Below are 14,344 nucleotides of genomic sequence, written 5' to 3'. Positions count from 1 at the left end.
AATGTCTAGGGCAGGATTTCACAAACCTCATTGCACTGCAAGCCCCTTCTGACAACAAAAATTACTACATGACCCCAGAAGGGGGCACTGAGCTTCCCTAAGCCCTGCTGCCCCAGGGGGTGGGGCGGGGTGAGGTGCCAAGCCAAAGCCGGAGCCCAGCACCCCAGGTCGGGGAAGGTGCAAAGCCAAAACCCAAGGGGCAAAGCCCCAGGCAGGGGGCCGTTGGGCTTCAGCTTTGGCCTTGGGCAGTGGGGCTCAGGGCTTTGGCCCCAGCAAGTTTAAGCGAGCCCCGGTGGCCCTATTAAAATGGAGTCATGACCCACTTTGGGGTCCTGACCCACAGTTTGAGAACCACTGGTCTAGGGGAAGATGCTAATGCCGAGGGGATGCGGGGCAGGACATGGAATACATGTCTGCATTACATCTCGAAGAACCACATTTACAGTAAGTAACCATTTCTTCTTCTTTGAGGCGATGCAGACACGTATGCCCAGTAGGTGACTCACTTTCCACTTGCCGAAAAATGGCTAAACAGATTGTGCTCAAACCTTTTTTTTTTTTTAAATCAGTAGTTTACCTTCAGGCAGAGGCCAAAGACATAAAATTTCTGCCTGGAAGGAAAAAGTCTGAAATTGTTCAGCATGAGGGAGAAGATGGGAACTTAATTCTCATACCATTGCTGCTTTAATATACAGCTCAGCTCCCTCGAGGAGCCAGTGCTACCACTGTAAGTAATAGCAGAGCCACCGGATAAACTACAAGTATCTTGCACCTTTGACTTGTGGGCCTGCTCTCTGCCTGATGGTCGATCTTCACAGGAAAGAGTCTAACATTCCAAACATCTGGCCAGCTTCAAACAGTTTTTAAAAGAACCCACCAGAGAAACTCCTGCTTCTGTACTCTGAAGTGTGGAATCTCCCAGAGTGTCTGAGGGGCTGGACATGTAATGTTGACAACATTCACAGTTTGTTACATCCACTTGTGATCTCTTGAGCAGCTCAAGAATTTCTTACTGGTTTGTGCAGGTGCATTTCTGCCTGTGACCACCAGAGGGAACTCCCCACAGCCTGAGCTGCTGGCTTTGGCTGACAGTCTCAATTGACCAGCACCTGAAATGCCACCGCCAGGTTTGCTGGGTCCTACAGGACAGAGCTTCCAACAGCTGCTGATGATGCAGAAGCTCTAAAGCTGCCTGCTCCTCACAGATTTCCTGCCCACTAGTGCATTTTACTACTGACCCCTCTTTCTATCAGAAGTGAAGAGTCCTGAGGCTGAGGTCACAGAATGGCACTGAGGGGCACATCCCATCAAAGTTTAGCCTCCTTACATGAACGATTTCAGTGTCCCCTAGTCAGGGTCTTCGTCATACATTAGGTCTCACTTCTGGCCTCAGCATGCTGGAAAGCCTCAAGCTTTCTTCTGTCTGCGTGCAGAGCAGGGCCCTAGCGCAGGGAGTGGCAGCAGCTTCAGCCCTGTTTAACCTCCCACCATACTGCACTGAGAGGGTAGAACAATGCTGGGGGGCAGGGGGGAGACAGAGAGAAGGCAGGTACGTTGGCCCTCCATTCCCAAGCCCTGCTCAGTCAGCTGCCCTTGCTGCAGCAATTGCTGCAGCTGGGCTCTGCGCAGACGAAGCAGGGGACAGGACAGGGGAAATAAGAGAGCAGGGGTAAACCTCCTGGGGGAAGCATAGGAAGTGCCTGGGAAGTGTGTCCCTCCCATCAGCCAGAAGTGGGTAGGTGCCCCTAGTTTGTGGGTGTGTTGAATTTGCATCATGAAACACACACACACACAAAGAGCCCAGCTTAGCACAAAAACCAGACAACACCAATGATTTTTTAAAAATTATTATTTGACAGACAACTTGTGATTTGGGGTGCAGGGAGCTGTATCATGATATTTGAATCCCAAAGTTGGTAATAGCATGGTCCTGATATCTCACCCCTGCCAAAGTAAAGACTGGTGTTATATGTCACTTAGAAAGGTCTTCCCATGGAATACAGTAGCCCTAGGAAACTCCCCAGATATAGACCTAGATCCTTTAGGGCATTTTTTTGAGATTTCTCAAATGTATAATTTTCAGTGTTGCCAGCTTTTACAATTTTATTGCAAATCTAACAATATTTGTTGTTTTTCTCAAAGACCAAGCTCCTGGAGTCATGTTATTGTGTGAGAAGCTCAGCTTTCATTTAAAAAATGTTGCTAGCCTTTACAGTTGCAAGGAAAGGCTCACACTTCGATCTCCAAAATCATACAACTTGGTTGACTCATGCTCTTTTAAGATTAGGCAGTACAGACCTTTTCTATCCCTCCAAGGTCTGGAAAGTTGATTCAAGGTGGTAAGTACATGACCAAAAAATCCTGTACTTCATGCCATCACATATTCTTTATTTATCTCTGGTCTCTCCTCCTGAAGCCTCTCCCTGCACACAATCTCATTTCAATGAAAAACCTTTCCCTTCTACATCTCCAGCCCTTCAAGATCCCTCAGGCACCCTCCATCTTATTTAAAATACCAGCTAGAACAGTGGGTCTCAAAGCTGGTCCACTGCTTGTTCAGGGAAAGCCCCTAACAGGCTGGGCCAATTTGTTTACCTGCTGCATCTGCAGCTCCCACTCGTTGCAGTTCACCACTCCAGGCCAATGGGGGCTGTGGGAAGTGATGCGAGCCGAGGGACATGCTGGCCGCCCTTCCCGCAGCCCCCATTGGCCTGGAGCGGCGATAGGTCAATCCTGCAGATGCGGCAGGTAAACCAACTGGCCCAACTTACCAGGGGCTTTCCCTGAATAAGTGGCAGATTGGCTTTGAGAAGCCCTGAGCTAGAACATCTTCCTTTCTTCCTTCTTACCTAGACTATTAAATAACAGTTGAGCAACGGAGAACTCAGTGCTATCTCAGATTCATTTAGGTACCTAAATACATTGACAAAACAGTTACTGTAACTGTGGTTCTTTGAGATGTGATGCAGATGTGTATTCCAAGTAAGTGTGCGCGCACTGGACAGGCTTAGCAATACCCATAGAGGGGCAGTGTTTGCGCCTTGTGTCTATAACCCGTATAATGAGGCAATGCTGCCTCGACCTCCCTCAGTTCCTTTGCACCAAATCTCTAGGGGAAGACTCTAATGCAGAGGGGATGGAGGGCAGGTTGTGGAATACATGTCTCCATCACATCTCAAAGAACCACAGTTACAGCAAGTAACCATTTCTTCTTTGAGTAGATGCAGATGTGTATGCCCAGTAGGTGACTTACAAACAGTACTCTCGACCAGAGGTGGGGCTCAGACTCTATCTGAATAAGGTTCGCAGGACTGTTCTTCCAACATTAGCGTCTATTCTGGAACAGCGGCAAAGAGTTCTGTGGCATGTTATAGACTAACAAATGTATTGGAGCATGAGCTTTCGTGCGTGAATACCCACTTTGTCGGATGCATATTCTGGAACATGCAGTGATCATGTAATGGTCCGTAAATGTATGGATGGATGGCCACATGCTAATGTCCAATATGGAAATATCTCTGAGGAACACCACCAATGTTGCCTGTGCTCTCGTGGAATGAGCCCGTATCTGCTGTGGAATCATAGCTGGCATGATCTCATATGCAGTCTTAAATACAAGACATTATCCATCTTGAGATAGCCTGTGCAGACCTTGTCCCTTCACGCAGTCCACACAGGATATGAACAGGCAAGATGAAGCACAGAACAGGTCAGTCCTATTCAGTGTCTAACATTTGGAGGCATTGCTCCTCTGGGGAGAAATGTGGCTTAGGGGAAAATGCACCGCCTAGTTCAAATGCAACTGAGAGACCACGTTGGATAAGAACTTCGGGTGTGGCCGGATCATTATCTTGTCCATGGAAAACTGTGTGTAAGGAGGCCCCAGAGGCAATGCCTACCAAGAATAAAGTTTTCTGAGACAGGAGGGGCAATGGGCAGGAAGCATGGGGCTCGAATGGAGGTCCCATAAGAGCTGCTAAAACAGTGTTTAGGTCCCACCAAGGAACTGGCCCTTGGACCAGAGGGTGCAGGCGAGAAGTCCTTGTCACCATGGAGTTGGAAAAAAACTGATTTCCCTTGCATAGATGGATGAAACATGGATACTGCTGCCAAGTGCATTCTCAGAGAACTGAGTGCCAAGCCCAATTTCTGAAGGTGTAGCAGGTACTCCAAGATGTGCTGGATGGAAGTCCCCGTTCTTCCACTTTGCCAAGTAGGCTGTCCAAGTGGAAGATTTCCTATTGCTAAGTAGGACCTGTTGGAATGTTCTTCCTCTTCATTCAGCCATGCAGCAGCCATGTCGTAAGGTGAAGGAAGCTGATCACCAGACGCAGAATGCACCTGTGTTAAGAGGTTGGGAAGGAGAGGTAGCGGCATGGGAAGCTGATCTGACAGAACAAGGAGGCTCGAAAACCAACTGTCTCAGGCACGCTAGGGCAATCAGGACTACCCTGGCTTGATGCACTTTGAGCTTGGCAATGACCTAGGGAATGATTGGGACAGGAGGGAAGACATATAAAAGAGAGTTGAGTGGAAAGTGTTAGAGAGAGAGCCTGAGCTGAGACCCTCCCTGAGAGCAGAATAGGTGACACTCCTTGTTTTCCCTTGTTGAAAATAAATTGATCATGGGGATACCCCATGCTGCAAAAACAAACTGAAGGACACTCCTTCAAGGGACCATTCATGGCACAGGGAGAAAAACCTGCTGAGACATTCCGCAAGCTGGCTCATCACCCCTGGCAAGTGGACAGCTACCAGAGTGATGTTTTCTTTCATGCAGAATTGCCATAGGTTGATTGGCTCTAGGAAGAGCAATCTGGAGTGGGCTCCCCTTTGTTAGTTCATAGTACATTGCGGTGGTACTGTTGGTGAGTAAGTGAACCACTGAATGCCTGATGCAGTCCTGGAAGGCATTACATGCATTGTAGATAGCCTGAAGCCCCAACACATTGATGTGGAACAAGGCTTCCTGTTCCAACTACAGGCCCTACACCAGGAGTCGGCAACCTTTCAGAAGTGGTGTGCCGAGTCTTCATTTATTCACTCTGATTTAAGGTTTCACGTGCCAGTAATACATTTTAACATTTTTAGAAGGTCTCTTTCTATAAGTCTATAATATATAACTAAACTATTGTTGTATGTAAAGTAAATAAGGTTTCTTAAAATGTGTAAGAAGCTTCATTTAAAATTAAATTAAAATGCAGAGTCCCCCCCCCCCCCCCCCGATCTGTGGCCAGGACCTGGGCAATGCAAGTGCCAATGAAAATCAGCTCGTGTGCTGCCTTCGGCACATGTGCCATAAGTTGCCTACCCCTGCCCTACACCCTCAACTACTCCAAATGCGCTCCCCAACCCAGAAGGGGTTAATGTTAATCACTGACTTGATCGGGGAGGCTGAGTGAAAAGAACTCCTTGGCACAAGTTGCACTGGGACTCCAGGACCAGTGGAGGGAGCTGAATCAATCAGTCCAGAGATGCAGGTCTGGGCAGTAAAGTGTCCTGAGCCACATCAGAAGAGGGTGAAGACACAACCTGCCAAAATTAGACCACCTGGGTGCAACTGGACACATGGCCCAACAGGCTCAAACACATGCAAACTGTCATGGAAGGTTGCGATTGTAGATGGAGACACAATTTGTTGAATTGCCAGGAAGCAGTTTCTCAGCAAGAACACCCTCAACTTTGTGGAATCTAACAGAGCCCCAGTGAACTCCATTTGTTGAGCGGGAGCCAAGGTTGACTTAGTGGTGTTTAGAATGAATTCCAGTTGGTTGAGTAAATGGTGTGCGGTGTTGATATGGGCAAGAATCTCCTCTCTGGAACTGCCCCTCAGCAACTGGTAATCAAGGTAGGAGAAGATGTGGATTCCCTTCCTCCAGAGGTATGCCATGACCACTGCCATATATTTGGTGAAAACTCGGGGCGGGGGAGGGAGGGGGAGAAGAGAGGCCAAATGAGAAAACTTTCTCCTACTAAGAAGCTGAGAAACTTCCTGTGACTTGGTAGAATGGCCACATGAAAATAAGCATCCTGAAGAGTAGCAAACCAGTCACTCTAAGACAGAGCAGGGCGGATAGCTAAGAGTGTGATCATGTGGAATCTCACAGATCTGATGAATTTGTTGAGTTCGCAAAGGTTGAGGATAGGCCTCTGTCATGGAGCCCCCTGGGCGATGCTCTGGAACTGCTCCCCACAAAGCCAGTCAGGACTTTGGGGAGCCTCCTCTCCCTTGGAGCAGACTGTCTTCAGGGCAAGAAGCTCACACGGCTTCACCTTCCTGGGTCTGACCTTGGAGCATTCAGCATCCTCTGCCCCTCCGTGTGCTTCCCACAGCGAGTCTGCCCAGGCGGGGTCCTGGGGAAGAGAGAGGGTCCTGCACCCCCACTTTGCAGTCAGATGTGACTCTTAGCCAGCGAGTAAAACAGAGGTTTATTAGATGACAGGAACACGGTCTAAAACAGAGCTTGTAAGTACAGAGAATGAGATCCCTCAACCGGATCCATTCTGGGGCCCAGTGAGCCAGACAACCTTGTCTGCCCTCACTTCCCGTCCCCAGCCAGCTCCCAACTGAAACCCACTCCAACCCCTCCTTTCTGGCCTTTGTCTCCTTCCCGGGCCAGGAGGTCACCTGATCTCTTTATTCACCTTTAGCCATCCCCTTGCAGGGGGCAAGGGTCCCAGCCATTTGTTGCCAGGAGACAGAGTGTCGGCCATTTATGCATGCTGGAGACTTAAGAAATGCATTGGGGAAACTGAGGCACCCACACAGTATTCAGAGGAAACATTAAGAATGGTCCCATTTCATCACAGCCTCATCCTGCCCTTGGATTTTGGTATCAGGAAGTACCAGGAGTAGAAACCATGATGCTGGTGTCCTCGCAGAACTTCCTCTACCACTCCCAACATTAGCAGACAGCTGATTGTCTCGAAGAGCAGCATCTCATGAGAGGGGTCCCTGAAGAGTGGGGCTGGTGCGTGGAGAGAAACTGGATGGCATAGCCTGATCTTACAGTGTGTCTATGACCCAGCTGTCAGAGGTAATTGAGACCCAGGCATTATAAAAGCAGACCAGCCTGTCCCCAATGGAACAGGGGTTAGGAGGCAACGAGAGTGGAAGAAGAACAGCTGGAATGGTGCTCTGGACCAATGAGTCAAAATGGGTGCTTAACAGGTGCAAAAGGAGGGCGAACAGCCCAATCAAGCCCTGAGCTTGAGTGCTTCCTCTTGTGAGACCTTTCCCTCTTCCTGGGATAGTCTCGCTGTCTCAAGGAGAAGTGTTGAGAAAAGGATGCTGTGGTCTGTATAGTTGTTGCTGCCATGCCCCGTAGTGGTGTGTCTGCATGGGCAGCGTATGCACCCCCAAAGACCTTATGGTAGCCCTGGAATCCTTAAAGGAAAACAGGTTTCAGTCTTGTCTGAAAACAAGGCTCTGCCATCAAAAGGCAAGTCCTCGATTGTTTGCTGGACATTCAGAGCAATCCCTGTGTTTTGGAGACAGGAAGCCCTCCTCATAGTAATTGTCAAGGCCATCACTTCGGTTGAGGTGTCCACAATATCGAGGGTAGATTGCAAAGACATCTTGGCCATCAAGCAGTCTTCGGTGACAAACATACAAGACTCATCAAAAGACACATCAGGCAACTGCTCCTCAAATTTGGCCATAGTCGAACAATTGAGAAAGTCATTTTTGGACAATAAAGCTTGCTGGTTCACAATCCTCATCTGTAACCATTAGGAGGTGCATACCTTTCTTCCCAAAAGGTCCAAACGTTTAGAGTCTTTGGACGTGGACTTGAACCTGTCCTGCCATGACCACCAGGGAGTTCGGGGCCAGATGGAAATAGACCCCCTTGTATGCCTGTACAGGCACAAAAGATCACTTCTCCAAGCACTTGACCTCTGGCGGTAACAAAGCTGGTGTACCTCAAAAAGCACTCATAGGTTTGAGAAGCACCTCATTAATTGGGGGGCCACTGCAGACACCAGCCTCACAAAGTCTCTGACCAGCAGCGATGATGGGACCAAAAGGCACAGTAAGTCTGCTACAGCCTGGTATGCTGACGTCACAGACACAGTCAATACTGGCATCCCTCCAGTCGGTACTGGATTCAGATGCCTGAAGGCCAGAACTGGAGTCAACTGTACAGGGTTTCTGTCCTTCCTGCCCTGTACCAAAGGAGGAACAGATGTACACGTGCCATCCTGTGTACCAGGACTGGTCCCATGCCAGGGAAGGCAGAAGAGTTGCCCCAGAACAACTCTTCTTGGGCACCAACAACGGAGAATGACTCCTGTGCCTCTTCGGAGAGGTCACTACCCCAGAACAAGAGGCAGCAGCACTTTCTGAGCCCAAGGGCGATCTGTGGCTCAAGACAGTCCCCTGTGTGGGCTCAGGCCACATGGCTTGTTCAAGCATGAGCTGTTTGAGGCAAAGGACCTGCACCACCTGAGTCCTCTTCTTGAACGATATACAGATGAACATCACTCCTTAAGATGGGCTTTGCCATGGCAGAGCCAGCACTGTGTGTGTAGGAGGTCACTGTTGGGAAACGCCACTCCACACAAAGGACAATGCTTTAACCTGGGGTGGGCATCGTGGGGGGGCACAGCCACTAATATTCTCAATATTCTCTATTTTTTTTAATTAAAACTAACGCTTAACTATGTACAATACGCTGCACAAAAAGAATGAACGTAAGGTTGTGAAAACCACCACCATACGAGCTCTGACTCCAGCTGATGGGTGATGAGAAGGAACTGAGGGGGGCTGGGGCGGTGCCATCTCATATCGCTGGATGCTGCCCCTCCAATGGTACTGCTAGGCAAAAGTCTCTGGCTCCAGCGTTTGGGCTGTGCACACACCTACTTGGAATATAGGTCTTCAGCTACTCAAAGAAGAAATGTACCTAGTGGGATTTTCAAACATGCCTATTAGGTCCAATATAGATCCACTAGGTGCCTATCTGCATCTTTAGGTGCCCAAATATCTTTGATAATCTGACCCTAACTCTCTAATGACAATAGATGCTACAAAGTAAAGCCGTGTTGAATTGTATGCTTACTCCCAGAGGTGAAGTTGGTTCTAGGGAACAAAGCAAGGTTTGGAAAACAAAAATACCCTCTCACATCTTCATCTATATTCCCAAATGGAAACCTTTGTTCAGTGGCAAATTCATTTGGCTGAGAATTCCCTCCCTTCAACAACCACCCTACAGACCTTTGATTTCTTCTGTACTTTATTTGTGCTTCAGATCAACACTGAAAATGGCTGTGGGAGTTAATGTGGGAGTCCCTGCTGTTTGTATTGTACAGATAATGCACAAAGAGTGGCTACATTGAACTGGAACCGTAATTAAAACACATTTAGCATGGCCAGAATGGACACACCCCACCAGATAAATATTTTAAAGTATGTCAGGGATTCTCAGTCCTTTTCAGAGAGAGAGAACCACATCTTAACAGTGAGAACATCTCCTGGATTTCCCTTTATGCAAGCTCTCCTCTCACTGACAACTGAGTAACATACAGGGCCGGCGCTACCATTTAGGCAGCCTAGGCAATCGCCTAGGGCGCCAGAATAAATGGTGGGCGCCATTTTGGCGGAGGGGGCGGCAGGCGGCTCCGGTGGACCTGCCACAGTGCTGCCTGTGGAGGGTCCGGTGCTCCGCAGCTCCGGTGGAGCTGCCGCAGTCGTGCCTGTGGACGGTCGGCTGCTCGCGCAGCTCCGATGGACCTCCTGCAGGCATGACTGCGGCAGCTCCACCGGAGCCACAGAGCACTGGACCATCCACAGGCACCACTGTGGCAGCTCCACCGGAGCCGCAGGACCAGCGCGCAGGGCGGCGAAATTGCCGTCTGCCTAGGGCGCTCAAACCCCTAGCACCGGTCCTGGTAACATCCTCAATAGTAAGGAAAAGTAATGCTAGGAAAGTAGTTCATGTGTTTTAAGCTTTTTCTCAAGGTAATCTAGCAACTTGGAACTAGAAGGAGATGGCAGCACCATGCAACCAGCCGTTTCTCTGTGGTCTGCTAGGACATGTTCCAGGGAGCCGTTTGAGGTATGTCACACATGGAAGTGACACAGCCAGCGTCCCTTTAAAAATAGAAGTTGAAAGTTTAGACTGAAGCAGTGCAGCACTCTTTAAATAAATTATTTGCTATTTCCTGCTGACTCTACCTTGCAAAGCTTGACTTTAAAAGACATATAGGCTCATGACTAAGCTGGGACCAATTATTTCCTCTCTTAGCCTTGGCAAGAACAGATGAGTATGGTTTTATTTACACAGGGAGCAGTACAAGAATGAGGCAGATGGGAACACAACTAATCCGCCCAGTTTTCCAAAGTCGCTAATTAATCTGGGTGCCTCAATATTTAGGTAATCAGTTGAAGTGAACAGGAGCTGTGGGAATGTAACACCTCTGAAAATCAGAAGTGTTAGTATTTCAAGTTGGGCATCCTAGAATTAGTGGACAATTTCAAAAAGAGAATGATGGTTAAAAGTAACAGAAGACAGAAAACACTTACTGGTAATGTCATGCGATTCCAAGTAGAAGCAGTGATGGGATCATGGACGTAGCTCCTTCGAGTAGATAGCTCAGATGCACTTAAGCTACTTTGGGTCCTTCTGAATTCTAATTCAGGGGTATTCCAAGAATTATTAGTGGCCCTGGACCTTCTTGAATTCTGCTCAAGTAAATGTATTCTTGCATTGGCCCCTTCCATTTCAGAGAGGTCTGTAGATGACTTGCATGCCTTTGTACTAGTAGAAGCTGTATTTTTTTCCACTTTGATTTGAGAGTCTTCCAAAGATTGTAATCCTCGCCTTGTCCTCCAAGAACTTCTCAGAGTGATGTGTTTTGTTTCTGGTGACTCTGCTTCTAAAGGCCCATGGCTTTTCCAGCTGATTGTCTCTAAGGATGGCTCACAATTGTTCTTCTCAATGGGTTCAGAAGGTTTTATCATAATACTGCTTCTTGAAATTAGTGTTTCTGTCCTGTTTCTCAGTGCTAAATCCCCAATTTTATCTGCCTCAGATAATTTCAGAGCAATATCACTCTTATTAATTGAGATCTCAAAGGGTGTGCTGATGTTGTTTGTTATGGCTGACAGCTCATTTGGAGTGACTCTAGTATTGCTGGTAGAAGTATGTCTTTCCTTTGCGGCTTCATTTGTGTTGGTCCTTGTGTTGGCTGGCTCAGAAGGGAAGATTGTTATGCTGCTTGTCATTTTATTTGTCACAGTTTTAAAGAGAGATTTCTGGTTTTGAGAGTATTCTTCAGACCCAGCCCCTCCCATTACTTCTTTCATGTCCTTTTCAATTATTACAGGTTTAATGATGGCTTTTGATCTCAAAGCTTCTCTAGGGCTGAATGACCTTCTGGATCTCAATCCTACGCTGGCAGCATCTGAAGATGTCTTTATGGATTTGGGGGGGTCATCTTCATTTCCAGTATTTTTATCATTTTCAAAGAGAGATGCTCTGAGAACTCCTCTGGAGCTTGAGAATTCTCTGGAACTGGGTTTCTTTCTCGTCTCCAGTTCTGACTCAGTAGTAGCATTCGTGCTTTTACCCATCTCCTCATCTGTACTAAGTTTTTCATGGCTAGCTGGTTTGATGGCTCTGGATCTCGAAGAGTCAGATTTTATGCCAGCATTTGACTGACCTGTAACTGATGGTGCAGATTGGTCCATTTCTTCCTTACCTTGACTTGTGAGAATCTGTAAGATGTCTTCTCGACTTTTTGAGCTGTTTGAATACTTTAATAAAGTTGGAGGCTTTGTATTTTCATGAAAAGTGTCTGTAAATTCTCTTTCTTGGGAGTTTATTGTTGTTTTAGATTTCCCTTCTGGGGACTGTCTGTGAGATAAAACAGAGACTGTTGCTGCTTCTGCTTTAGAGCTGGTGGATTCAGCTGCTAACGTCTGAGAAGAGATATGGTATCTATATGATGAAGCTGTTTCATTGGATGGTGCATGATTATTTTTCATAAAGGGTATCTCTACACATAGATCAGACATCTCTGTTTGGCTTGTTTTCATCTTTTCAGTCAAAGATACAGTCATTTCTCCTTTGCTTGATTTTTCATCAAGTGCATCAGAGTTACCTTGGCAAACATCACTAAATGATTGAGATAGCTTTTCAGCCTTGGTCTTCAGTCCACTTTCATTCCCAGGTTTGGAAGCTGCTTTCCAAGATTTGTGCTCATGTGCAGCCGGTGGGTATCGACTCAGCACAGATGGCTGATCTCTTGATTTCTTCACTTCATGTTGTGGAGCACCACTATCTTTCTGCATAGATAAATATGTAGCAACTGCTGATTTGTCTTCCATTCTTTTTGTATCAGTAATCACAGTTTCTAGTAGAGCAGATGTACTAGATGCCTTTGCTGTTCTCCTAGTAATTAAACTTGGACTGGGAACTTGTTTGCTACTTGTGGTATAACTGTCATTATTGGAAGAGAACTCTCTGTTCCGTGTTCTTTCTCGTTTATGCTGAGGTGAAAGCTCCCGTGATTTGTGTTTTGAAATTGCTGGCTCAGCTGTGATACCTCTGTATTTAGGCCTATCATGTCTAAATCCGCTGGGGAGGCTCACTTCTTCACTTTCCACCTCACCGTTCTCCATATCCTTTTGTTTCTTTATTTGAATTTTAATCTCTTCCAATTGACCAGTTAGGAGCTTGTTTTTATTCTGTTCACTCAGATAACTATCTTGCAGGTCATTATTTTTGGCTTTCATTTTTTTAAGTTCTTCTTCTAAAGATTCAAAATGTTTAATTTGACTTTTAAGTTTCTCAATTTCTTGGTTGAGATCTTTCACTTTGTTGTCTTCTTGATTTTTGTTCTTTTGATTTTCTGATTTATTTCTGGTTTCATTTTCTACATGCTTTAGGTAATCCAAGCTTCCCTTTCTTCTGGTTTCTTTAGAGGGCAATGCAGAGGTCAAGTCATCTTCAATTCTCAGGTCATTTCTATCCAGAAGACTATTTGATGATCTTTCTAGCAGGTTTGATGCATTTCTAGTTTGATCTGCCCTATTTAGTTTGTTGTTTTGTTCTAGTTTTTGTGTTAGCTCCTGGATTAATTTTTCATTCTGCTTTTCTCTTTCATTGAAGCGTTTTCTTTCACTAGCAAAGCTCAGTGTTAAAGATTTCAGCTTTTCTAACTCACTTACTAAACTATGTTCAGTTTTATCCAATCTGTCTTCAGATGCTTCAAGTTCTCTTACTTTCATCCTAAGTATTTCCAACTCTGTAGATATTTTTTTGGTCAAATTTTTTTCTTCATTAAGGCTCAGACACAGCTGAGTACAATCATTTTTGCTCCTGCCGAAAGCTTCCTCCAGTTTTTCTAGTTCTGCCATTCTCTTCTGAAGCCGTTCAATTTCTGATTTAAGTTCTCGAGTGAGACTTTCCTCCTCCTCCAGTTTTTCCTTCATCAACTGACAGAGCTCTTCAGCTTTTCGTATTTCTTCATCCTTGCCTTCAATTTTCAGCACTCTTTTTCTCAGAGCTTCTACGTCAGCCAGCATGCTAGAATTGCTGCCTTCTGCCTGGATAACTTTGTCCTGAAGGTCAAGAAGCTCATCCTCTGCTTTCTGGAGATTTTTTGTTGCTTCTTCCAGTTCATCAAGACGACGGCCAAGACTCTGTAACTTGAATCGAAGATGGCGATTTGAAGTCTCCTTATAACCTGTAAATTCTGCCATTTTTATTCTTTGTTGTTAGGTTCAATTTTCTTCAGTTTGGATCAAAGGAGTGATTTAAACATGTCAGTTTCCCTTGAATCCTGCAGCTTCTTTGACAGAGACAATTTTAGCCTGAAAGAAGAAAATAAAGTGAGTACAAGAGGGTAGGAAATGTTTCTTCTGTATAATCTCTTCTTTCATTAAACATGTTTCTGAAAGCTAGAATTCAGAGCATAAGGAGTGACACAGTGGAAAAGATAAGTGGTGCATTTAGTCTAATAATACAGTATTTGGTCCTGCCATGAGGGCAGGGGACTGGACTCGATGACCTCTCGAGGTCCCTTCCAGTCCTAGAGTCTATGAGTCTATGAGTCCAACAGTATCCCCCACTGGTGGGTGGGAGAAATGAATACCCTCCTAAGCTCAGTTAGGCAGACAATATGTATGTGTATCCTAGGGTGATCAGATAGCAAATGTGAAAAATCAGGATGGGATAGGGGAATAATAGGAGCCCATATAAAAAAAGCCCCAAATATTGGGACTGTCCCTATAAAATCAGCACATCTGGTCATCCTAGTGCAGGGGTCGGCAGCCTTTCAGAAGTGATGTGCCAAGTCTTCATTTATTCACTCTAATTTAAGGTTCGTGTGCTAGTAA

General features: G+C 46.2%; 1 protein-coding gene across 5 annotated transcripts in view; it reads right to left on the bottom strand.

The window, feature by feature from the left end:
- LUZP1 (leucine zipper protein 1) overlaps positions 1-13,817 on the bottom strand; it is a 29,287-nt gene extending 15,470 nt beyond the window's left edge. For 4 of the 5 annotated variants that reach the window (XR_003997302.1, XM_030538978.1, XM_030538975.1 and 1 more), the window contains exon 1: positions 10,526-13,817. Coding sequence is in view for 4 of the 5 variants with exons in the window: in XM_030538978.1 (XP_030394838.1) it covers positions 10,526-13,708 (3,183 nt within the window). In the remaining variant the exon portion in view is untranslated. Of the gene's footprint in view, positions 1-9,935; positions 10,094-10,525 lie in introns of those variants that run through there. The other variant, XM_030538979.1, reaches the window with a different exon arrangement.
- Positions 13,818-14,344: the final 527 nt, after the last annotated feature.

The sequence above is a fragment of the Gopherus evgoodei genome, chromosome 20 (genome assembly GCF_007399415.2).
Source record: "Gopherus evgoodei ecotype Sinaloan lineage chromosome 20, rGopEvg1_v1.p, whole genome shotgun sequence".
NCBI classification, from domain to species: Eukaryota; Metazoa; Chordata; order Testudines; family Testudinidae; genus Gopherus; species Gopherus evgoodei.
This window is presented reverse-complemented; position numbering and strand designations above follow the sequence as displayed.